Raw genomic sequence first — 25,572 nt, forward strand, 5'->3', positions numbered from 1 at the left:
ATGGAGGGATTGTCGCTCAGGGAGTTAAAAAAATTAGAGGGAGAGTTTGAGAATATGTATAGTAAGTACATTTTTGTCTGGAAAGTGAAAATGCATATAGGGTGAAGAAAATCTAGCCTTCTAATTTGCATCTGCTGACTATCATACTTGTAGTGAATAGGCCATTGAATGCAATAAAGTAATTTAGTTTTTAAATACATAATGGCAGTATTAGGGAAAAGCAAAGTGATTTAATGTATGACTCAGGTTGTATGTGGATTATCTGGCTGTGGACTATCAGGGTTGCAGCATATCTCCAGAAGGGGCCACTGTGGGGCGACATTGGCTGTATTTTATATCACCGAAAGTTGGGTGGCGCTATTTCCCCGCTGGCAATTTGACGACACGGCCGTGGCGGCAGCGTCAGCAGGCAGAGGACACACGCAGAGCAGCCAGCAGTCACCATCGTTTCTCACGCTGCTATGATCCCCAGTCGAAAAACGAACAGTAGTGCTTCTTGTTTTTCATCGGGAGTGTAACTTTGAAGCCCGAACAGCCATGCTGGGCGCCACATCCCCGCGGATATAAGCGACACCGAGGCAAGAAAGTACCACACCGACACCACAAAGCAGCGCTTAGCCTTTTTTTTTTTTTTTTTTTCCACGGTCGGAGGGAAAGACGGCATCCGGCCTGAAAAGAAGCTCCGAGGTCGGGGACTCTGGTCGGAGCAACGCACATCGTTTCTGGTGAGCCTAATTGTGTGCGGTTCTTTAAATTTACCACAATGAAACAAGTGGGCCGATAGCAGCAGCCGCCAGTTACAGCTGCACTGATACAAGAAACATTTTTACCACCCTGCGTTGACACAAAATGGGGTAACAATGTAGCAATGTTTACTTCACAACGAGCACTGTGAATGCAGGCGTTTGTTGTGTGAGACTAGCCGTGCTATTCAATTTGCATTTGTCCCATTCAGCAGTGAATAGTTGCTGTTAATAAGCATTTAACTAAAACAAACGGTGGCTGGTAAGCTGCTTGGCTCTGATGTTACATGCAAAATAGATGAATGGATGAATGTGGAGTAAGTTTTGTTGAAATCTTTCTCAGTAGGCGACATGTATTCATTCCTCTAGCCTTGACTGCTTGGTTAAACATTTGTGTCAACTTTCTTTTTATGTAACACACACTGCACCACAACTAGTTGGCAAATGTCACAAAATTGGATGCGTTGTTTGAAAGGGAGGGCTGGCACTCTGCATGTATCGTCTTGCATAGTTGCTACCAAACATTCACTGACCCACATTTCAGAGATCTCCCTTTTTCCTGGTCCCATTTTCCCAAAAAACTATTTGAAACCTGTGCAACCGGTGCCAGTCTCTGAACCAGTAAAACTGCTTTGAGCCATTTCAGCTGTTGCAGCCCACCAGTGGCAGACAGGAGCCTTGGAAGCAGATTTTGAGGAGGACTGCTGTAAATTCAAGGAATCTCACCCAAGAGGCTGCTTTCATGGGATTCCTGTTCTCTGACTTCTTCCTACATGACTGACTAACGTGTGTGTGTGTGTGTATGTGTGTGTCAGAATGAGTGTGAAGTTAGCAGGATGTCCAAGAGGAAGACATCATTGTTCTGGATGGGGGTTCAGCTTGACTGAGGAACAGTAGGAGAGCGAAGGAGGTGGGAGGGGTTTTGTCAAGGCAGACTGATGAGGAAGTTCACTTTGGTGTGAATGTACCCCGGAGCTTATGGTTACATTTTTATAACCACATTGATTGTTGCTGTGCTGCAATGTCCTCATTCTTAGTTTGCTGATGCAGGGTTGTTGCTAGCTAGACCGTTAGCCCGTAACCTGTTCAATGTTTACAGCTGAGCGGAAGAGCCGTGATAGCGCTTTCTGCCGTTTCCTGTATGCAGGTTTCAGCCACAAGCTTCCTTGCTTGATTTTGCATCTCTTGGCGTCAGGAAATGTGCTGACTTAGGGCTTAAATACCCCGGGTGAGTGGTACCTGGAGGGAGGGTAAGGTGCTGGTCGGTGGTTGGAGATCGTTTGTGTGCCAGTGTGTGTTGGTTTGACGTGGGGTCGTTCCCTTGGTGAAGGCCTTGGGGATGGCGGTGGCAGGGTAACCTGAGCCGCCGCGAAACAGCTGTAGCCACGCGGCACTGATCCCTAGAGGGCCAGTGCAGATCGGATGATGGTCGAGTATGTGTATGGGTGTATGAGTGTGTGTGTGAGAGCATACTCGTGAATGGATGTGTTCTTGTGAGAGACTGATATTCTACTTTCGAACACACACATAGTGACACACACACACAGCAGGGTTTCAAACCAAGCTATAGACTTACGCATGTTTAAGTGTTTAGGTAAGGGCATTTTGCACACGGATTTTGCAGATCCAAGCGTGAGTTCTGCCCGTGTGTGTGTGGTGGGCTCATGTTTAAGCGGCAGGCCAAGACAGCTGTCTGAAGGTTAATGTGTCACCTCTCTCCGGGGAGCAGCTGCTATGTCACAGGCACCACTCCCGTCTATACATAGCCATGAATACAAACTCTTCCTCTTTCTCTACTGTATTGACACAAGAATTCAGGCACCGCCGGCCACTTCTGGCCCCTCGGATCATGCAGTTGCCCCAGACGACAAATGCTGCTGCTTGCAAATTTGGCTGCTTCCACTCCCTGACTCTCTCTCGCTCTCACTCTCTCAGTCTGAATCTGGAAGTGTCTGGTGTTGCTGAAGCCATTGAGTCAGCTGGCTGGGAACCTGTTTGATTGAGTCATACAGTACCAATACTCACACCGCATATCTGGGTCGTCATCCACACTATTAATGTCTGAACAGGTGAAGGATAAATCCTGCCGTTTTTCCCGTCACACTTGGCATGTAGGGTTTGTGGAGCTTGGCTGTTTTTTATTTGGAAGCAGACACACACACACACACTCATCTCCATCCAAACCAACATTATTTCAGCCAGCATAGCAGTGCATATTTGAGATGCTTTGTGGTAATTTGTTAAGAGCTTATTGGTTACATAAAAAAACATGTTAAGCCCATATGTTGGGTTTTTAAATTGGCTGAATGTAGAAACCTCTACTCCAACATGACTCAACACAATAGGTATTTCTAATCGGTGAATGAGAATGTAGACCGTTGTTGAAAGGCTAAAAATAAATGGCAGGTTCTTTCCCAATAATTATCACTTTACATTCATTTTAAAAGCATTCTCTTTCAATTTCTCATCTCCCCTGTCTTTGAAAGAACAAGGACCATGACGGAAACAAGTCAGGCAGTTTTACATTTTATTCTTTACATTCTTTTTTCTTCATATGCATACATGAGTTTTTAAATGTATCAAATAAAGGCTGACAGAAAAAGTCATTCACAAACATGGAGCTTACTTAGCCAAACGAATCTATTGAATTGAGTCCCGTGGCAAAACACAGGATTTCTCTCAAGTAGCAGACAACTGTGTGTAGCAAGCAGGCTCCCTGAAAAGGCTGTAAAGGCTACTGAATACTGTTTGTGTTTGCGGTTTGATATAGGGACTGATATGCTGATAACCCCGGCCTGCCACCTGCCCTTACTTAGATAAGCAGCCTGGCCTGTTGTTCCCTTTTAACAGCCGTGAAAGGCTATCAGGGCCTGCTTGGGCTGCTGGTGCGAGGATGAGCAGACACAGGGAGGGTGGGGCTGGGGGGCAGTGGCTAATTGGAGCTCTCTCTGATGCTAATGCCCTGCGCACAAACGAAGGCCAGGTGACTTTACTCAGGCTCAGATCAGATGAGTCCATGCCTGGGCGATTATCTCCACAATGAGAAAAACAGGAGCCTGTGATAACTGCACTGCCTTTTATCTGGACTAAATGAAGGGTTTAATACCAAAACGGATCCAGTTTGGGGGGAAAAAATCATTACCTGAAGTAAATTATTCAATAGCTCTAAAATATGCAGGATCCAGTCTGTAAAAATGTTATCATTTTGTCAACCAAGAATTCAAGTCACAAGACTGGGTGTCACTTTTTTCAAAAAGTTATAGAAGATATTTTATTTTGAAGTGAAACGAGAACAGGATATGGCTGTGGCCCGCTGCCTGCCAGATAACATCAGACTCTATCCATTGAATCTCTGCTGCCTACGCTAGAGGCAACTGGGTCTGTATGGCTGAGCTGTAACAATTCATGCTGGCCTTTGATCCCATTCATAAACTGTGTTATCATCTTAAGCGTTAAGTAGTGCTCTAGATGTATCATTTTCATTCAAATCGTGTGTTGGATTTCAAAGTCACGTTCGGGATATTCATGACATGTTTGTGAAGGAAGAAAGCCTCTAAATTAGTTTCATGCTGTGCTTTTTGAAGATGATTTTTCTCATTAAGATAATTAAGGGGTACACTGATATATTTAAGGCAAGCATGCAGGCAGAATATCAGTAGCAATAGTGAAAGGGGTGACAGCAATATATTTTCTGTGATAAAGATGAACTGGCTTTGATTAGAATTGTAGGATTTTACCTATGCTCACCATTCTTATACCTATACTTAAAGAGTCACATGGTGCATTGTCATGTAGAGTGCAACTTCAGTCTTCACAACACAGATTCTCAATTTGTGGACTGTGTTGTTTCACCCTCTTACAGTTAATGTTTATTCTGATCCCCCTTTAGCAGGCCCCAGGGTAACAGCTATTCTTCCTGGGGCCCACAACGGTATCAGTATAGATATTAAACTGCAGCTACCTGCAATACAGAACTTAGGTAACCTCCCACACATGGGAACCTGGTTTCGAGGAGCAACCACCTGACTGCTGGCCGTTACTGGGTCACAGACAGAGCTTAGAGAGGAGCAGGCCTGCCACTCAAGCTGCCGTAACCATAGCAGCAGTGTTAATCAGCCAGTGTTGAATCTTATTGCCCGTGAGATCTGTGCGTCACTCGTCAGGCCTGGCCTTGTCCGGCCACGGGCTCTGGCAAAGGTGTCCACTGTTGTCACATTTCCACCCACCCATCAGCACCGGCCTGCCAGCTCCACTCAGCCCCACGGACACAGGTGACAAGTGTGACAAGTGTGAAAGCAGGGTGAGGAAAGAATTTGCGGCAATGCGGAGGGAAAAGAGCAAGGTAGAGGTGAATGCAATAGACAGTGACTGTTTGTGTACCTGACCTCATTTAAGCCATATTTTGACATTCAGAATTTCAAACAGAGTTTACTGTTGAAGTGATGCCTCACCTGCCTCAGTGTGGGGGAAGCATGCCTGGTTGTCATGCTCAGTGCCACTCAGCTCAGCTCCACGCAGCACCCACAGCCTCCTGTGTCTTGGAAAAAGCCCACTTTTTACCGCGCACAATGCCGGCTTTATATAAGGCCCCCATAATGGAGCCAGCTCCTTCACTCATGTCCTCATTGTCTTGGCCAGGATGAGAGAAGGCTGCTCTTTAGAAAAGCAAGGCTGAGCTCACCCGTGAATCATGCCAACAGTCACGCTTGTTCTCTGTGCTCTCTCTCTCCCCTGGCTCTCTTGCTCACAGCGGAGCCAGAGACCAGGGGAGAAGTATTTCCAAAGCCCCCTTTCTCCAAATGGTGACGTAGGGGTTTTACTGAACCCTGCGGGGGGCCATGGGGAGGTTGTGACCTTCCTCTTCCTGTTTTTGTGGGTGGCCCAGACAGAGGTGGCCCTGTGGCGGTGGTGCCGGCTGTGGCGTGATTGGTTCACCTACCAGAAGTGGGACAGTCCCAGAGGCTGTGGTTCCCGCGGTGCTGGGTGGCTAGTGGAAAGCTCGCCTGGCATTGCAGTGGGGGTTGTTTCCTCGCACCGGGACCTTTGCCCTTACCCTTTTAGTAGCCCACTGTTCATCATTAGCACAGCTAGTGTCCGCTCAGGGCTACAGAAGAGAAAGGACAGTGCCTACATGAAGCATGTGGCTACTGGCATCACAGCAGCATCTTCAACCCCCTTCTCTCTCCTGCCTCCCACATATACCCTCCCCACTGTCTGCTGCTTACTGTACTTGCCAAGAAAACTGATGTGGAAAATGCAATTTGGCATACAGCTGGAGACATCAGAGTTTGTCCATGAGGCAGAAGTCGTGATGGGTACTGATGGCTGGTTTAGGGGATGGAAATTGGGTGGGGGTAGGGGTGTGGGGGACAGCGATAGCGGAGGGGGTTGGGGTTGCTATAGGGTGTTAGATGAAGGGAGACAGAAAATCAGCATGCATGCAGTCTCCTGCCGCGCTCTGCATTTTCGACATGGAAAAAGCAGCGGGGTTGCCGTGGCAACAAATCCCGAATCAGCGTGCCTCGGACCCCTCCGCCTCCCCCTGGCCGTCTCCCAGTGGATCTGGAGCTCAGACCTCAGACCGGCCTACTTAGGGAAGCGGGGATAAGGCTAGGAACAGGGATCATATCCAAAGCTCCGCACTAGATCCCACAGCAAGAACATCGGCCAGGGGATGGACCAGACGAGTACAGACACCCCCCCCCCCCCCCCCACTTCCCCTTTCTACTGCTGCCATCAACTTTCCATGAAACACTCACTGAGTCACTGAGTGAGTTTGTATGTACAGAGTATACTGGATACTAGGTCATAACCTGGTTAAAGGCATATTGGTGATGATATGTTTATACGCATCTAAATATCCCCATCACACATATACCTAAACAAACAGAATATTATGAATATTACCATGAAAACCGAACTGAGACAGACTGCAAAAACCAACAGTGAATGCATGTCAGCTTATCCCAGGTATCATAATTGGGTTTCTCATAATCCAGATATGAGCTTATCCCAGGTATTGTAAAAGAGATATGGTGTTTACATTTACCATGTCTCAAACAGAATACTAGAGTATCCAGAATAATATCAGAATGTTAATGCGCATGTAAACACACAGATTTATTTTGCTGGCCATGCTAGAGGCCGCAGCAGGAGTGTGGGAAACATGGTGAGCTGTTCCGGAGATGACATCCTGCTCGCCCATACTGGAGTTGATGTGTCTTGGCGGAACTGACTGACGTATAGCAGTTATGACAGCTGAGTTATGACATTCTGCCTCATCCCAATTCTTGGAGTAATTAGATTGATTGTTGTTCGACTGAAGCACAACAATGTTGAAATGCAATGGACAGGAAAGGAATAGGAATATATACGATTAATGCTTCACTAGGCAAGATTTTCTCTTATTAATCTAAATCACAAAGTGGGGCTGTCACCTCCCCTTCTTGAGAAACCCCTTACATTTGTCATATTTGCCCAAATTAAATTCTGGTGTTGGGTATGTACATTTCTCTACCCACAGGAGGTGACGAATCAAAACTCAAGAGCGAAACACAAACAGTTCCCTAAACAGCAGCGTACAAGCGCTCCATCCAAAGACTCGCCAGTGTTAGATCTTTTGTCTCTCTCATCCCTTTGGTATCCTTTGGTATAATGCGATTTCAGACCAGCTGGGTTGGTAAACATGAGCATGCTGTGTGGGGTTTACTGACGTCACGTTACATGATTTGTTGGTACTGAAGTTCACATATTTCAAACGGCTACCGCTCCGTAACATTTGGAGCGGCCAGCGTGTGAAGTTGCCTAGTGTACGGTCAAAAACTGGCATAATATTTCTTTTTCCTATTGTCTATTGTTTGCTGTGGCCTTACGAGGCGAGGTGGCTGACTGGCGTATCTGGATGGAGTTCAGGTTATGAGTGATGTTTGGAAGACAAAAGGCTGTCGGTAGAGTATGGTTGACAGGCAGCGGGCCCTCGGGGGTTCTGCTACTCATGTGGTTTCATGTCTGGCCTTACTCATCAGCGTCACACACAGACAGACACATGTCCAGATCTGCACTAGTAGTGGAGTAATATCTTCATTGAGGTCAAAGGCAGGGAGAGGCTGCTTGTAATCTTTTTTTCCCCAAACATTCCCAAATGTCATGCACTCCTTCCTCTCACGTCTCATTTTTCCTTCTCTTTTTCATTGTCACACACACAAATCCTTTCTCTCATTCTCTCACACACTCACTTTCTCTCTCTCTCTCTCTCACTCTCTCACACACATAGTAAATGTGGATGGAATGTGTGATGTGAACTAGATGTGGCCTACGCTAGTCCCGCTCCATTCAGCAGCAAATCCCCTGGTTTAGGATTTGCTTTTACAGTCCGGTGTGCCAGGGACTGTACTCCAAACTCGCCCATAGGAATCTCTCACCAACTCGTCATGTTTTCCCAGGGGTGGAATGTAAAGTAATGGGCCTGTATTAGCTGAGTCATAATTAGCACCGGAGTGTTGATTGGTCCTTGTCATTGTTCGCCAGTCGGATACCTTGTGATCCAACCGTGCTTTTGACTCTTGATGTGGGATTAGGACACATGGCTGGAGGCGGAGGAGGCATATTCTTTACTCATTTTTCCACTGAAAGTGATTTACATTACAGATTTGTTCAGGGACAAGTCAAGGCCCGCATCAACCTCACATGTGACAGTTTTCAGATAGAACAAGATGTGTCACTTGTAATTGTATAAGACAGTGGTTTTCCCTTAAAATTCAGCCAAAGAATGATTTTTCCTGTTCAGGTAGAGGCTGAAAACTTCTTCTGTATTTCACAAGAAAAAAAGCAAAAATTAGAGAAAAATCAGAAGGAATAGACATTCCTAAATCATAAATCATCTAGTGACACCCGCCCCAAAATTATCTCATGACCTCTTGGGTGGTCCTGACCTCCGGGTTGAGAACCACTGGTGTAAGACACGTGTTAAACTATGGACACTGTCTATCTGTGTGTGCTTGTATTCAGTGGCTGGTCCTCACTAGTGTCTTTTTGTCCACCCCCAGGCCTCCCCTTCCTGAGAGCTCCATGGAAAAGATGAAGCGGTTCAAGCGGCGTCTCTCCCAGACGCTAAGAGGCAGCCACACCATCGACGAGTCGCTCTCTGAACTGGCTGAGCAGATGACCATCGAGGAGAACGGCCTGAAGGACAGCGGTGAGTGTGATTCGCAACCCGTGTATGTCAGCACGTGCTTTTGTGAACACGCACAACCCAACTGAGTTAGCTTTAGTTTGTGTTTGAGTGTGCATTTGTTTGACTATAAACACACGTTCCTTACTCACAAACACAATGGTTTGTTATATCATTCAGTTGGATGCTGCTGAAGGTTGTAGCCTTATAGGCGTCAAAACAACAGCAAAGTGGCATAGCAGCTTATCTCTGTGCTGATATTGGCAGAATCTGCAGGGTGGGAGGGTGCATGCCTTGGTGTGCTACCACAGCGTTGCTATGGTGCTCAGGGTCTGGAAACATTCTGGAGTTTCCATGACATTGCCACGGCGACTTGGATGACTTGGTGAAACCAGCCAGGCATCTTGATGCATTTTTCCCTCTTTGCATCCTTTGCCTCTTCTTCTCTCTGCCACCCCCCCTCACTTTCACCCCCAGCTTCTTTCAAGCCTCTCCCCAGCTTTCCCCTCTCGTCTTTTCTCCAAAGGACGAAGCTTTTTTTCTCCTTCTTTAGTCAATCAGCTCATCCAAGTCCACCCCCCCCTCTGAGAACTAACTGGGGTTTGTGAAGAGCTTTTTGTCTAGTGATTAACGCCAGGTTTGGCCAGAGCGTTCTGTGCTTGGTGAGTGGGGACAGAGAAGCATATTCTGTGTGTGTGTATGTGTGCAAATGCGTGCTTGTGTGAGGGGATTTCAGCAGTCTGTGTAACAGTAAGTAGGGTAGAGAGGAGACAGAATGGAGTAGCCAGATGAGATGTGATGTGACCTCTGTGATTGGGGAAGCATTCTGGTTCTGATCTGATTATGTAACACACATAGCACAGGCCAGCGGCAGCAGCAGCTGCAGAGGAGAGGTGGCATCAGGACCCGGATTTGCATAGAGGGTTGGGTGTTTTACTGTTCGGTGGTATCTAGGAAATACTGCATATTTGTTTTTAAGGGAATGAGGATGTGTCCATACTATATGCAAAAAAAGTATATACATCACTGTGAAATCTCAACAAAAATTGGTGACACCACATTGTGAATGTTCTATCAGCCTCTATTGGGTTCTCTCTGGGTCGAGTGCAATTCTGAGATATTGAGCATCAAAGTTATGACATCCCAGCTGGGAAAACTGTTATGTCGTGTTGTGTAGTAACTGTTACAGCCCAACAAGGCCTGCTCCCCCATAGTACTCTGAATGCAAAATATCAGAATCCTATTAGGAATTAGAAATTTGAATTTGTTAGATGTTGCAGTCTTTTGTGCCATAATCCAAGGTGAGCATTCATACAGACGCTCAATTCCAGATGTCAAAAGAATGATGTATTAACCCACAAATGGCGACCATAGAGCACATCAGGCTAAGCCATAATAGATCTACAGGACCATCAGACAGGCCAACCTCGCTTTTCTTTCAGCAACAATAATGTTATAATAATGGGACGGCTGACACGGCTGGCTTGAAACAGCCCGCTCAGCAGATCAGAAACTGAATTGTATCATCAAACAATTATACCAAGAGCTGAGAACAGTGTATCGCAGTTCACTCTGGCTACCTCATATGATAATGAACTCCTGTCTTAATCATAAGTTAGATGTTCATATGTATTTTGAATGTCTTAGTCATAAGATGGATTTGGATCCTAGCTAATATCCTTTCTCTTCAGCCAGAGCAACCATGGTACTAGCAATCTGTCAGTTAGCATGCTACTGAAAACCAAAATCTAAGCCAACATATTGACATTCTAAAGAATCAATATACCAGCAGCCAGAGCAACTATGGCAACTGCAAACACTTTGTCAGATAGCATGCTACAAGCTAACAAGCAAACATAACAGATCAATATACCAGCAACCATGCTAACAAACAGCCAGAACAACCATGCTACTACCAAACACTTTGTCAGATAGAATGTTACCAACACAAGCTATCAAGCCAACACACCGGCAGATCAGTATCTCAGCAAACATGCTAAACAGCCATAGCAACCATGGTATTAGCAGTCAGTGTCAGCTAGCATGCTACAAACAAGAAAACAATATACAAGCAGACATAGCAAAAAGCACCAGGAAGGATGCTTGAGTCAAGCAAATGGTTCAAACCCTAACATAATGGGTACCTACAGTAGTAGTGCTGTGTCAGTCAGTGTGATTCCTTTTTGCCATATCCACTGACTGGCTCCCATGCTGCTTCAGATATATCCTTCACTGCCTGCTTTAAGCTCCACCCATGAGTGCCTAATTGATCTAGTAGTCTTAAAGTGAACTTGGCTACAAACACTTAATTGGCATCCAGTGTTCATGCCTGAACATAAGGGACAGGAAGGGTCCTCGCCTACCTATGGACTAAGATTGTCGGAAGATGGTAGCACATCATAGGTTGCACCTAAAATGAATCAAGTTTCTTACACTTTCCCAGTTTTTCCACTGACCCTGTTTTGCCTGAGAGCCAGCTAGCACACCTTGCTGCTTCTTCTTGCTGATGTATTTGCTCCACAACCATCTTTCTTTTCCCTGATGGAGTTGCCTACTCCATAACAGTTGTCCTAAGCCTAGTCCTAATCCTCCTCGCCCTCGTTGCACCTGCCCTACAATATCCATATACCTAAGTGCTGACTGTGCCCGCTGAACTTCTTCTCTTGGGTTCCAGTTTCTCCCTGCTGATACAGTAGGTGTTACACTCTTTACTGTTAGGTCCTTCAACTCTCAGTGTCATCTCCAGTCTTAGCTTTGCACATTTAAAGTCCTCAGTCAGGCTAGATATAGGCAGTTCTAAGATCCCTTTCCCATACAAACCTACACTGCTAAGACACTGTGGGACTTAAGTCACTTCTTTACATATTGACTAGCTCGCCTTTCTAACTTCTCTAACATAAAGTAACATTCAAATATCAAGAATATGTGGATAAACCAATTTTGACTAAAAAAAAAAAGTCAGATACAACCTTTTACAACTCTAGACTTCCACCAGTTTACTCTCCAATGTGATCACATCATAGTAGGAGAAATTGCAAAATTACCTCTGTCTTTCACAAACAAGGAAATGTCGGAAATGAGATTGTAACAATTAAACTGTTTGCATTACAGAATGCCACACGTCTTGGGCGATGGCGCATGTCTGCAAAATTTATTCAGAAATATGCACATGACACTGACTTTCACTGTATATTGTTTGTTTTTTTCTCCAGAGAGAGAGTGGGAAATTCATTCACATATTTTGTTTACGTAGACCCCATTTACACCTGGCATTTCATGTGACTTGTTATCCACATTACATTTACATTTGTCATCATCAAAGATGCGTCTTCGGCAGCCGGATGTAGAAATCCGATTGCCCCCCCCTCAAGCCCCCCATGCTTTCCCCACAATATGCAAATTCTGTCCACAATGAAAGGAAACATCTGGTTTCATTTGTACTCCAGCCGTCTCATCCATCTTCATCAATCCATCTTCCGCTCAGATCAAAAACAAAACTGAGCACTATTTCTCTTTCCGGCTGGGGATGTAATGTTTTGGGGGGAGTATCAAGATTACGTATGTGGCTTGGCTTGCATTTCAACTTGGACAATGTGTCTCAAATCACCTCCCAGATTTTAATCTGTCCCCAACGTCTTGGGTGTATTTACACCTGGATTTTTATGCAGATTTTTGTATGCAGATATCCAATAACTTACAATGCATATTAATGCCAGGTGTAAATAGGGTTTGAGGGAGACAATGTAGGGGAGCCATGAGAGAAAGTTCTGGCAGGATTTGAACTTAGGTCACATGGGGCACATGTGTGACTCCAAAGACAGCAGCCTTAACTATCTGGACACACCATTGTGTATTGTTGTTAGACACGTTTTGTTGTTCCGTATCAGTCCACTGGCATGCTCATATGCTTAGTCATCCACATATCAAATGTGCTGTTATTATGCTGTCTCTTTTGACACAGTTTTTGTCTGGTGTCTCCCCTACAGAGCCCATAGTGAGGAACGGTCGTCCTCCAACGGCCCATAGTGTCCACTCCTTCCTTCACCAGTACACAGGCTCCTTTAAGAAGCCGCCACTGCGGCGGCCACAGAGCGTCATCGGCGGAGGCCTGGGCTCCCTCATGGTCATGCCCCGCAACGGCAGTCGCCTCGGTGAGACACACAAACACACTCCCCACATCCACATGCAGGTCATATTCTCATCAAATTAGCCTTTCCTCTGGCCTGGAAAGGAGCTTTAGCGCAAGAGATTTCTTACTGGATGTGGAATCTACGCATTTTTACGGGGCATACATACATTGCCACATTATGTGAGAAATGCATGCACATACAAACCACTGTTAGGGGCATATGTCAGCATGCACACACATACATGTCAATTCAATCTCCTCTGTGTAAGTTTAAAGTGTAGCTGAGTCTATCTGTTAAAGCTTGTCACTCAAAGTAACGTCTTTGGACAGTTCCCCAAACCAACCACTTGGATTCCTAATCCAGATATGACATTTAAAGTCACAATATTCCCTGATGTGATTATAAAGCATGGGGAAAATGGCAATGTACTTGTATGTGTGAAACCTGAGTTTGTTGAGGAATAGGGAAATTCCAATGTGATGTTTGGATGTGTCTTGTAAGCTCCCATGACACTGAAATAGATTAAATCAGGCAGTCAATCTAATACAACCTAATATACTCCCTGTTTATAGCCACTGCATGACAGAACCAAGCGGTAGTGCATGATAAGAACAGAGGATCGTAAAAGTGTCCAAGAGAGTGTTTTTCTTTCCATTCCCCTGTTGATGTCATCAGCTGGTGCTGAGCTAGCAGCCACTCCCTGCCCCGTTTCCACTGGCCTGCCCACTCTCCTGGCTCCATCTGTCAAACTCAACCCCTCATCCTCCTTTTCTCTCTTCTCTCTCCCTTTGTTTCTTCACACCAGACATCGTCCATGAGAATCTGAAGATGGGTTCAGACGGTGAGAGCGACCAGGCGTCGGGGACTTCCTCCGATGAGGTGCAGTCGCCCACGGGGGTTTGTCTGAGGAACAGGGGTAACCGACGCATCTCCGCAGAGGTGAGATCCCCTTCTTCCTCTTTGTAGACTTAGTGATTGCCCTTGTCAGCACCCTTTCCAGTCTTTGAGGAGTTAAAGACAAGATGTGGGTTGTGAGTCAGCGGTTACTGTTGGCACTCTTTGACATTTGAATAGGTTACCATTGTGAACCGTGACATATTTATTCATCTTGGCATGGCTGGCTAAGTGGTTCAGCATCCACTTTCTGGCTGACTTTTTACTTTGCCCCTGATTAATTCACCTTAGCCTGAAAAGTGAAATAATGAGACTATTTAACGATGGTATTCGATGACGTGTGTGTTATAACTCCATGCAGTCTCTCAGTGTAGGCGTATTGCCATAGCTTGTCATGAACATGCGGAAGTCCTCAGCTGCCCACATAATCTCAACAGGTCTCACATACACACTCACGCACACCCACACACACTCTCACGCACCACACTCCACCTCCACTGTCTGAGCAAAGTCCATGTTTTTGTGTACAACAGCACGTACACACACATACGCACGCAAAGACACTAACATTTGATTTTAAAAGGTTTCAGTACCTGACGTGTTCTAGGAAAAGGGCCGGGCCTCCATCAGCAGAGTACAGAGCAGCAAAAAAAACTTTGACAACAACAAAAAAAATACAGTCTTCAATCTACAATCTGTCGGGGTTTTTTTTGTTGTTGTTTTTTTTTAACGTTGGTAGCTGGGATTTCACAGGCCTCTGGTGGTTACATAATGTCAACACATTAAGGAAAGAGTTTGCGGTGGGATTAATTTTTTTTTTTTTGCTGGACAAAGTGTCTAGAGGGATTTCAGCTGACCAGAAACATTATTTAAATCCTTGGCGTAAAGTATATTAAATGCTATGCAATAACATTATCACCAAATAATATCATTTAAACAGTTTGAAAACAAAATTAGGCTATTTCAAAGATGAAATAGTCATGCCCTGCACCCACACCATGCTGAATTTGATTTCAGCAGCTCAACGGAGCATATGGACAGACAGACGTACACACAAACGCAGCACCCGATAAGCAGAGAAGGCTTTAATCCAGTCAGTTTGTAGGGACATGTGAAAGGCAGCGTGCAAAGGAAGATGAGAAACAGTGCTGCTGAGTCTTCTAGGTGTCAGATGAGTGTGCTCATGTGGATTAGTCAAATTAGGATATTGAGTTTGTTGTGCAGTATTCCATGTGCTGAATGCATTTGTTTGTTTTTGCTCCGGTGTGCGGCCACTGTTGACTTTGGTATGAAGTGAACTGCAGGTTCCGCGCTACCTGCTGGGGGATCACAGGAGGGAAGGTCTTGTGATTGGAGAACAGACAACCCCCCCCCCCCCCCCCCCAACTGTGTTATTGGTTGGTGTGATTTCAGGACCCTGGGGATTTACCAGCGGCTCCCAGTGGCTGCATTGACAAACCAAGCATGCGAGATAAAAAAAAAAAAAAAAAAAGAGTAGTTAATCAGCTTACTCCATTTGGGGCCACTCACACATCGGAACGTGAAACACCACCTATTGCTGCATTGAGAGTGTGAGCAAGCAATGCACCCCGCGCTTCCTGTGACTGTTTCACAATGGACTAACCAGAAAGAGCATATTTGGACACACACACACACACACACACACACACACACACAATTATACTCAGATTCTTTCTCCCAGCCCCCCAAACACTCCCCGCATTGTTTGTGCTGGTATGAGCAGCGTGATTGACCACAGGCTTGTTGTTGATGGAGCGAAATCAGTGTGTGGCCCCATTCTCTGCCTTTGCGCTGCTGGCAGTTTGTCACACTCCATGTGATATGGCCAGAGGGGAGGGGGTGGGGTGGTGGTGGCAGAAGAAGAGGAGAAGAAACTGTAGGAGGAGGAAGAGTGGGGGAATCCCTTCATCTGTGGCCAGGTACTGTATTGTCCTGCCCCGGCCAGAGAGGAAGCGAGGCTGTTTTGGGATTACATCACGAGGATTACTGTAATACGGTCCAGATGGGCCCCGTTGTAGCAGATTAGGACGGCTTGATTGGACAACTGGAGGGGGGGGGAGGGGTACAAAGGTCAGGTGATGGATGGCTTCTCGTGCTCTGGGGGCGAGCCACCAGCCCTGACCCGACACACAACTACCACTGACCAGTAGGACTGAATACTGTCATTCAAAAACACTGAATTGATATATTAGTGTGAATTAACATAATGATTAACATATTGACCATATGCTTAAATCTGTCAAGCGTAGGCAACAGCTCAGGCAAAAGGCAGAGTCATGGCTGGAATGAAAGGCTGAAGGGTCAGTTCACCCTACCAAAAGTCAATAGTTCTGGGTTACACATTTATCAATGAACTGGATGTTGAAATGTGGAAAGTTCAAAGTTGCATAAATCTTGGGAAGGGGGAAGCGAGGAGGGAGGGGGGGTGTTGGTGTTGTCTGTGTTACTAAGTGTCCAGCGTTACCTCAGAAGGGGTGGAAGTAGATTTAACGCAGCTAGAGAGAGGGCGGATTAACAGTAATCTAACAAATGGAGGAAATGCATGATGGGAAGAATCCAGACGGTGTATTGTGAGTGTTTGTGTCGTCGTGTGTGTGTTTCATTTTATATAACAAGTCATCAGGATCATGCATTAGTACTTTGTCACTCCGGAAAAGACTTATCCCTGAACTCTTAAAGGTCTCCACGGCCAGCCTTCATTATGTACACAAGTCCACTGCACATAACTGTATAGGCTAATACTCAAGTCTACTACACACAAGTGTATATACACACACACACGCACACTCACTCTCACAGTGCACACACACTGCCCTCTCTGTTGACTAATGAAGCCTAAAGCAGGCTATGTAATGGTGGTTCTAACAGATTCCGATTGTTTATTTAGGGTCTCCGCCATTTTGTTTTGGGTCAGTCGTATTTATTTAGAGCTTACTTTGTTTGCTCAGGGTTTACCCTTGTTTGTCCATGGTTTTACACTGTGTTGATACTGTTTTTAACAGGGGTCTCCATTGTTTTTGTGCGTGTGTGTGTGCAGGACCTTAACAAGCGTCTGTCCCTGCCCGCCGACATCCGGATACCTGACGGTTACCTGGAGAAGCTGCAGCTGAGCAGCCCGCCCTTCGACCAGCCTCTCAGCCGGCGCTCCCGCAGGGCCTCCCTGGTGAGACGGAGAGACAAAATGGAGAGAGAGAGATGAAGAAGGAGAGGGTTAGACTGGTTAGGGGCATGGAAGAAGAGAGAAGGTGATGGCGACAGAGGGCGGGAGGGAGAGGGAAGGAAGAACATAAGGAGGAGGAAGAGAGAGAAAATTAGATGATGTTTTGGGGGAGCAGGGTGACGTAGTGACTGGAGGACCCGGGTTCAAGCCACCATGTCGGCAAGCATCCACCCTGCTGAAGCGCAAGCGAAAAGAAAATTTCCTTTTGGGCATCAGCAAGTCTTGTTACAATAGAGGAATAGTGATTTGCGAGAGTCAACAGCAGAGGAGATGAAGACAGAATGAGAAAGTGGTAGCTAGAGAGAGACTGCAGAATGATGAAGATAGCTGTGAGAGAGTTATGTTTTATTTAAAGGCAGCAAGACACAGAAGTGAGAGAGTGAGAGCTCACGCCTTGCCCTTAGACCGTCTAATCTCATCCTCTCAGCCTGTTGTCATGTGTTTACATTGCACCTCCTCAGCATTCTCTTTGTCAGCAGCCTGGATAATTGGCTTTTGGTTTTACTTTTGGAGTGTGCATCTGTCAAAAGCAGAACAGAGGAAACATGTGAACGCTATCACATGCAGTCGCTTACATGCCCCCCTGTATATAATGTGTATACACACACACACTGTAAAAGCCAAAAGCCAATGGTCTTCTGTCACTTGAGATTAGCTATGATGGTCGTTGTGGGGGATGTGTCCTGCTTACAACCCCCTTCTGTTCCTGCAAGGCCGTCAGAAGGATTTGGCATGGTGTCTGTAAGCTTGTCAGTGCTAATAAAGACGCAAGCCTCATTAATGCTGTTTGTCCTCCTCTCTCTTCCAGTCAGAAATTGGATTTGGGAAGCTGGAGACCTACATTAAACTGGACAAACTGGGGGAGGTATGTGGGAAAAAAAGAGCGTGTTCACCTTGGCTCTCCCAGGTGCTCATGTTCTCACACCCGGTGATAAAATACACACGTACACACACACACATCTGGTTACAGAGTTTACTTTTGACTCCTGACAGCCAGCCAGAGTTGACTGTGTTGCATCAGTCCTGCTTCTCAAACCTTTTTCTCAGCTGTCCCTCTTCCTGTTCTTCAGGGGACGTACGCCACGGTCTTCAAGGGGAGGAGTAAGCTCACAGACAACCTGGTCGCTCTGAAGGAGATCCGGCTGGAGCACGAGGAGGGGGCGCCATGCACCGCTATCCGAGAAGGTGAGGAGGTTCAGCGTTACACCATGCATCCCATGTATTTCCCATAAATCTGTTCAGTTGGGTTTGATGTGGATCCTAGTCTTATTTAGCAGCTGTCTAGTCCCATTCCGTCATTTAAGGGGCGTTCACACCAGTTTGGGGCGGTTAATCAAACTCTGGAGTGTTTGCTCCTTTAGTTCAGTTTGTTTGGGCAGGTGAGAAGAATGCCATTCGAACATAATCGCACGACACTGCCTGAAACTGTGAGGCTCAGTTCTCTTCCAAGTCAAACGCGGTGCAGTTTGTTAGGAGTGAGAACGTATTTGTACCAGCTACAGGAAACGACCCCAAAACACGCTCGGCGTTACTGGAAAAGGAGACGGATGTTGGCATCTGATAGCCGGTGGTTCCTCGTGCTTGGAAAGCCTAGAATAACAAAATGCACCGAGGGAAAACCACAGTATGGCCTGATGCTCACATTAAGCTATTTATCCATGTATTTTTACCTTGTATTAACACCAGAGAAGGTAAATAATGTACAAGTCCATCATGCTTCGCTAAAGTTACAATGACTGGAATGAGATTTCTCTCTATCTCTCTATCTCCCAAAATATCTAACCTGGCGGGATGACAAGTTACGAAATCTCTGTCCAATAAACAAGCTGCTTGAGTCCATGTGACTTTTGTTTACAAGCCTTGGTTTGCTTGTAATTCGGCAGTGTGAACCTAAACAAACCAAACACAAAAATCCAACAAAGTAAACTTTTCCACCATGGTTCGGACCAAAGAAAACAATCGCAACCTTACTTCGCTTCAAGCTTCATTCATCACCTCCATGATGTCAGACATATGTTACAGACATTTATCTCCTTCTTTCTTTTTCTTTAGTGTCGTTACTGAAGGACCTGAAGCACGCAAACATCGTGACCCTGCACGATATCATCCACACAGACAAATCTCTGACGCTGGTCTTCGAGTACCTGGTGAGAACAAAGCCTTTGCCGCTCTTTCCGCATGACTCACATTCAGCTCAATGCTGATCTGTTCATCGATGCTAAAGTGAATATCTTGTGCATCCTACTATAAAATGAGGAAAACTCTGTCTGTCTGTCTGCATCCATTTTGCTCCTCGATGGGTTGGCCAATCAATCTGAAACTGCACATAGGCATTGAGCATTGGCATAGGCAGGGACTGACAAAGCTGATTTTTCCATTTTCCCAAATTTACGCTGTTTATGCGCATTTTTGGCAAGTCTGCGCAGAGTTGTGGCGCGGCGCATCCCCGGGTATGGACTAGTCATTATTATTCATGACCCTCTGCAGAACAGAACATGCTTATACGGGAGCATAAGGGGCCAGCTGTTGCAGTTTCTGTGGCTCTCTAGTCTTTTTCTAACCCGCTTCCTTCCTCTCCCTCATCTAGGACAAGGACCTCAAGCAGTACATGGACGACTGCGGGAACATCCTGAGCATGCAGAACGTCAAGGTGAGCCTCCGCAGGCGGCCTGCCAGACCAGCCACCTTCAGGGTCACTGAGACTCTGGGGCTGCAGGGCTAAATAAAACAAACACCCTCGTTCTGCCCCCTGGTGGTGGAGTGTCAGCAATGGGGGGGGGGAAATGTGAATCTCTTACCGCAGCCTCACTTTTCCAGACCATATCAAGAGCACAAATTGTGGCTGAAAATGCGGTCTCCTGTTTGTGCACATTTGTTACAGTTATCTTAAATAAAGCAAAAATATTTAAACTGCAAATTAAAACTGTACAAAGCTTTACAGAATGTACATGTACATCTTATGTTTTCAGTAAGCATCAGTCCATAATTACATCCGTAGTACATTTTCTGTGATTCTCCCATATGCTTCTGTAATACAGCAACAGTGTCTTTTATATTTTTACAACTATTTTATATTGGCTTTATCAATATGCTTATAATCATTGATCTATAATATCTTGCTTCCCAGATTTTCCTGTTCCAGATCCTGCGTGGGCTGGCGTACTGTCACAGACGGAAGGTTCTCCACAGAGACTTGAAGCCGCAGAACCTGCTCATCAACGACAGAGGAGAACTCAAACTGGCTGACTTTGGTAAAAAAAAGAAAAAGAAAATAGTATTCCTGCTAATGTTAATCTGCGTAAACTAAGATTCTTTTGTCTCATTTATTTGTGAGCATGAACAGATTTGCCCTTAATGAGTTGGCTCCAATTTAGGGGGAAAGAGTGACACCCATTCTTGAGAAATATAGAAAAGTAGAAGCATTGAGACCTTTGCCTTCAAAATAGTAACATTTTGAAGCTGCATTCATCTATATTTTTGAAATATTGAGTGTTGAATGTGAGCAAACAGTTTTTTTATGCAAATGGATATAAAGCATTTTGGAATGAAACCCTTCCTATGAACTTATGAATGGTTTGTATTCTGGCCTGAATGTGTCCACTGTGTATCTGTTTTTATTTTCCTTCTTTCTTTTCCGCAGGACTGGCCCGGGCCAAGTCGGTCCCCACCAAGACGTACTCTAACGAGGTGGTGACGCTCTGGTATCGGCCCCCCGACGTGCTGCTGGGCTCCTCTGAGTACTCCACACAGATAGACATGTGGTGAGTGGGCCGGACCCGCCGAGGGTGATTACAACTGTTAGAAAACACAACTCAGACCTCCGGCTACTCACTGGCTTGGGCCGTGTCTTACCCCGCACAGCACATACAGAAGCAAATATTTTGAAGTTCAGAGAAGTTCCTGTTTACTAGCCTGGATCCAGCCGCATGAATTGCTAATTTTTCCTTTCTCTCGTTTTCATTTCATTAACCACATTAGTGGTTTGTGGGACTAGCATGGATGTCTTTGAGGCTGATTTCATTAAGCTGACACTCCTATCTAGAGCAACTTATAAGCAGTGAGCAGGCAGTGGTTCAGCGCAGAGATGCAACTAACGATTATTTTCATTATGGATTAATCTAGCAATTATTTTTTCTATTAATCAATTAATCATTTAGCCTACAAAATGTCCAGAAGTCTACAGAAGCCCAAAGGGATTCTTAAAATTGCTTATTAAATCTGACCAAAAAAGCCCAAATCCCCTTCAGTATTCATTTTATAATTATATGAAACTGAGAACCAGCAAATATTTATTTTTACTTGATAAATGACTTAAATGATTATCAAAACTATAATCGATTAATTTTCTGACAGGCGATTAATTGACTAATGGTTTCAGCACTAGTTCAGTGTCTTCCGCAAAGACACCTTGACAGGACATATTACGGGAGTCAAACCTGTGACCTTTTAATTATGGATGGTTTCCCTAACCACAGAGGCGCCATGCCGCTCCTGAATTCATCCTTGCTTCGAACCATCGATATTTCAATCTTCTGCCTAGATTGTTCCAGACAAACGAATGAGCGATTCAAGGAACTGGATCCATAAACAATTATCCCCATGCTTGTTTTTCAATGTTGGTATACCCAACACCTGTTGAGTTGGAATGGTGTTAAAGCCTCAGCTATCCCGTCTGTTTATTAACCAAGCCCTCGTGTCTCTGTTGTCCCGTCAGGGGGGTCGGCTGCATCTTCTATGAGATGGCTGCCGGCAGGCCGCTGTTCCCTGGCTCCACAGTGGAGGATGAGCTGCACCTCATCTTCAGGCTACTAGGTCAGTGCTGCCCCCTGCTGACGGGGAAGCGGTATAAACTTTTGATATGAGCCTTCTTAATCGCATTAGCCTCGGCATGCAGCCCCTACGGCAGCGTGAAAAGCCCTCCCAGCTGCTGTGATAAAGCCCTACTCAAACAGGGTCCCTTGAATGTCCCTCAACAGGCACACCCACAGAGGACAGCTGGCCTGGAATCTCCTCTATCGACGAGTTCAAGTCCTACAAGTTCCCCAAGTACAAGACCCAGCCCCTTATTAACCACGCACCCAGGTAAGGCTGGATTTTGATCTGGAGGGATCTGATGGAATAATACAACTGTTGCCATACATATCTCACCCAATATTTGGAGCATATAATTTTGCTCTGTTGTCACACTGTCTTCATTAGATACTCTACCAGTCAAACGGTTGTACACACCTCATTTTGATTGTTTTCCACATTTTAGAATAATAGTAAAGACATCAAAACTATGAAATAACACAAATGGAATTATGCAGTGACCAAAAAAGTATTAAACAAATGAAAACTATCTTACATTTTAGATTCTTTAAAGGAGCCGCCCTTTGCCTTGATGGAAAGAAAAAGGCTTTGGAAAGAAATTCATACATAGGCATCAACTTCACTGTTTATATTTGTCTAAGAAACAAATTTCAAGAATTTAAGCATAAGCCTTTACATCAAAATGGCTTTAAGATAATGAAAAACATACACCTGATTGAATGTACTATATTTTTCAATTATCTTAAAGGCATTTTGATCTAAAGGCTTATGCTTAAATGCTTGAAATTTGTTTCTTAGACAAATATAAATAATGAAGTTGATGCCTATGTATGAATTTCTTTCCAAAGCCTTTGCCTTTCCATCAAGGCAAAGGGCGGCTACTTTAAAGAATCTAAAATATAAGATAGTTTTGATTTAACACTTTTTTTCAGTCAAGGAATAATTACATTTGTGTTATTTCATAGTTTTGATGTCTTTACTATTATTCTAAAATGTGGAAAATAGTACAAATAAAGAAAAAATATGTGTCCAAACTTTTGACTGGTAGTGAACATTGTTGTAATATATCCTGAAAGCATGATGTATCTTAACACATTCCCCTCTGCATTCTCCCCATGTTAGCCCTCAAATGATTGGAGATGGAAATGAGCAAATCTTTTTTATGAGACCCAGGTATCTCAGCACAGCTACTATGTAGTGCTTTTTAAGCTCGCTTTTAGTAGGTTAGACATTAGTATTATTGGCTTGTTTAGTTAAGAGTGTGTGTTCTGTGTCACTTCCTGTAAGGAAATCCTGTGGAATAGTTGACTCTGTTTCCTTCCTTGCACTCGCCAGTATTTGTGAGTCACCCCACCTCCACTGACCCCTCTCTCTCTCTTCCTCTCTCTCTGTCTCTCTCTCTCTCTTCCTCTCTCTGTCTCTCTCTCTCTCTCTCTGTCTCTTTTCTCTCTCTCTTTTCTCTCTCTCTCTCTGTCTCTCTCTCTCCCTCCCTCAGGTTGGACACCGACGGCATCGACCTGCTGATGTCATTCCTAAAAGTGAGTCTCACTATATCTGACAGGGATTAACGGGATGTTAACAGAAGTAGCGTGACACATTTTGCGGCTATGTTAGGACTGTATTTTTGGCCATATTGGAAAGAATTGCAGAAAGGCGCATGCACTCATGCATTGCTGACTACATTTAAAGTTTTTTTTAATGACTGTATGTTTCTATTACTGTCCCCAACTTTAGTATGAGTCGAAAAAGAGGATCTCTGCTGATGAATCAATGAGACAGGCCTACTTCAGGAGCCTGGGGCCACGTGTGCACACACTGCCAGAGAGTGAGTAATGAAATGGCAGCGCAGTAATGCAGACTTGGCAGGCTCGAGGTACAACTCGAGGGTTATTGCACTGTACAGTGAGGATCAGTTACAAATGTATAACAAAGACACTATTCTCCCGGCGCGATGTGTTTTCTATTGTACTTTTTCTGACTTTTCGACTGTACATTTGGCAGGCATATCCATATTCACACTGAAGGAGGTCCAGCTGCAGAGAGATCCTGGCTACCGGAACTCGTCTTACCCCGAGTCAGGTGAGGAGCACCTCAAGGATCAATACCAAGATCCTCCAGTGTTTTCACTCTCAACTTCCTAACTAATTCCTGCCCCGTTCTTCTTCTTTTTTTTTTTTAACCCTCAGGCAATGGCAAGAGCAGAAGGCAAAGCATGCTGTTTTAGGATCTCTGAACTGTTTTTTTATTTGAGAAGGATCTCCTAGCTGTACAGTCTCGCAGACGGATCAGTCCCTGAGATGGATGTTGGCGCGGGGTGCGACGACCTCCCCCCGCCCCCCACTCCCACTCACCCCCCCCCCCTCCCGGACCTGCCTGGGGTGCTTCTCCACAGCGAGACCCCCAGAGGTTCGGCGTGAAACCTGGCCCACAAGAGACATTTATATACATTTATATTTATTGGGAAGAGAATTTGCTGCTAAATCCAACTACTGTCTAGAATTCTAACTGGCTCAGTCACTTTAATGAAAACATGCAATGTGTATAGATTTTTAATTATTTTTTTGAAGTGGTGGTGTTCTTAGTGGTTATTTTTTTTGTCATTATTTCCATTTTCATACATAAAAAAAGAAAAAAACCTCCACCTCAAAGCTCCTTGGTGTGTGTGGGTGTGTAAGGCAGACAGACAAACAGAGAGATGTGTCTGTAGCCGCTCTGAAGTCTGGGTTTCTGTTTCTGTTGCCGTGGTGCTGTTCTCAGCCATACCCATAATTCGTGACCATTTTACTTTTTGAAGGGTTTCGAGGCCAGTTCTGATATAAACGAACGGTGATCATGTTATCCTAACTGGAGCTGGAGGCTAATAACGGGAGCAGTACGTTCCGAGCTTGGGCGAAAAACGGTTCACATTCTCGTCAGCCGCTACTTAAAAGATGCTGGCATATCATTCCAGGATGCTGTGGTCTCCGTCACGACCGATGAACAAATCCAGGAGACGAAAAGGCGATGTAGAATCACTGATACGGGCATTACAGGAATCACGTACGACTCCTAAAATCTTCAAAACGCTTCAAGATGTAACTACAGCGAACGGCCTCCTCTTTCCTCGTTCCTTTCCGCTCCGACCTCGCGCGTTGACCCCTCCGGTCTGTGTCACAGAGGAGAGGCGTGAGGTGGATTCCCGGCGTCGGAACTGGCGGTGCTGCCAGTGTGCATTACAGTTGTGTTCTCTCCTCTCTGCCATTCCCATCTCCATCGACTGTAAAAACGGTTCCTTGTTTGGATTGCTTCCATCATCGTGTTGCATGCCTGCTCTGTTGTACGGGGAAAGCACACAGCCACTGAACTCCTATTCAGGGAGCACTAGCTCTAGTCCTGCCCCTAGTGAAAACCATACTGAGTCACAGTCTATTTAACAGTGTTACAAGAGATGTTTTGTATGATATACTTTAACTTTATTTGTGGATAATTGTTATTGGTGTGGGATTTCGTTGCAGATGCCCTCCCATATTTGAGCTTGATATTTTTTTTTTTCCAGAGAAAAGAAAATTAAATCATAAGTTTAAACAAAAAATCATGTGACCT

General features: G+C 45.1%; 1 protein-coding gene across 1 annotated transcript; it reads left to right on the plus strand.

Annotated features, from left to right (window-relative positions):
• Nucleotides 1-421: 421 nt before the first annotated feature.
• LOC139646565 (cyclin-dependent kinase 17-like) lies at nucleotides 422-25,521 on the plus strand. The gene is made up of 17 exons (XM_071522470.1): nucleotides 422-725; nucleotides 8,789-8,937; nucleotides 12,900-13,064; nucleotides 13,849-13,982; nucleotides 16,996-17,121; nucleotides 17,987-18,043; nucleotides 18,249-18,363; nucleotides 19,231-19,325; nucleotides 19,766-19,828; nucleotides 20,306-20,429; nucleotides 20,819-20,939; nucleotides 21,893-21,990; nucleotides 22,155-22,260; nucleotides 23,486-23,528; nucleotides 23,725-23,815; nucleotides 23,992-24,069; nucleotides 24,177-25,521. Exons 2-17 carry the CDS (start codon nucleotides 8,811-8,813, stop codon nucleotides 24,212-24,214), a joined length of 1,581 nt encoding a protein of 526 aa, XP_071378571.1. The 5' UTR covers nucleotides 422-725; nucleotides 8,789-8,810; the 3' UTR covers nucleotides 24,215-25,521.
• Nucleotides 25,522-25,572: the final 51 nt, after the last annotated feature.

The sequence above is a fragment of the Centroberyx affinis genome, unplaced genomic scaffold (genome assembly GCF_046629955.1).
Source record: "Centroberyx affinis isolate AG114_WGS23_722 - 3 ecotype Tasmania unplaced genomic scaffold, CSIRO-AGI_Caff_v1 ptg000089l_1, whole genome shotgun sequence".
Lineage (NCBI taxonomy): Eukaryota > Metazoa > Chordata > Actinopteri > Beryciformes > Berycidae > Centroberyx > Centroberyx affinis.

Excerpts from the sequence above, each read along its gene's own strand:
- LOC139646565 (XM_071522470.1), top strand. The coding sequence starts at position 8,811 with ATGGAAAAGATGAAGCGGTTCAAGCGGCGTCTCTCCCAGACGCTAAGA. Across the intron at positions 18,044-18,248 it reads AACTGGACAAACTGGGGGAG|GGGACGTACGCCACGGTCTT; the intron begins GTATGTGGGAAA and ends CCTGTTCTTCAG. Across the intron at positions 21,991-22,154 it reads CCTCATCTTCAGGCTACTAG|GCACACCCACAGAGGACAGC; the intron begins GTCAGTGCTGCC and ends GTCCCTCAACAG.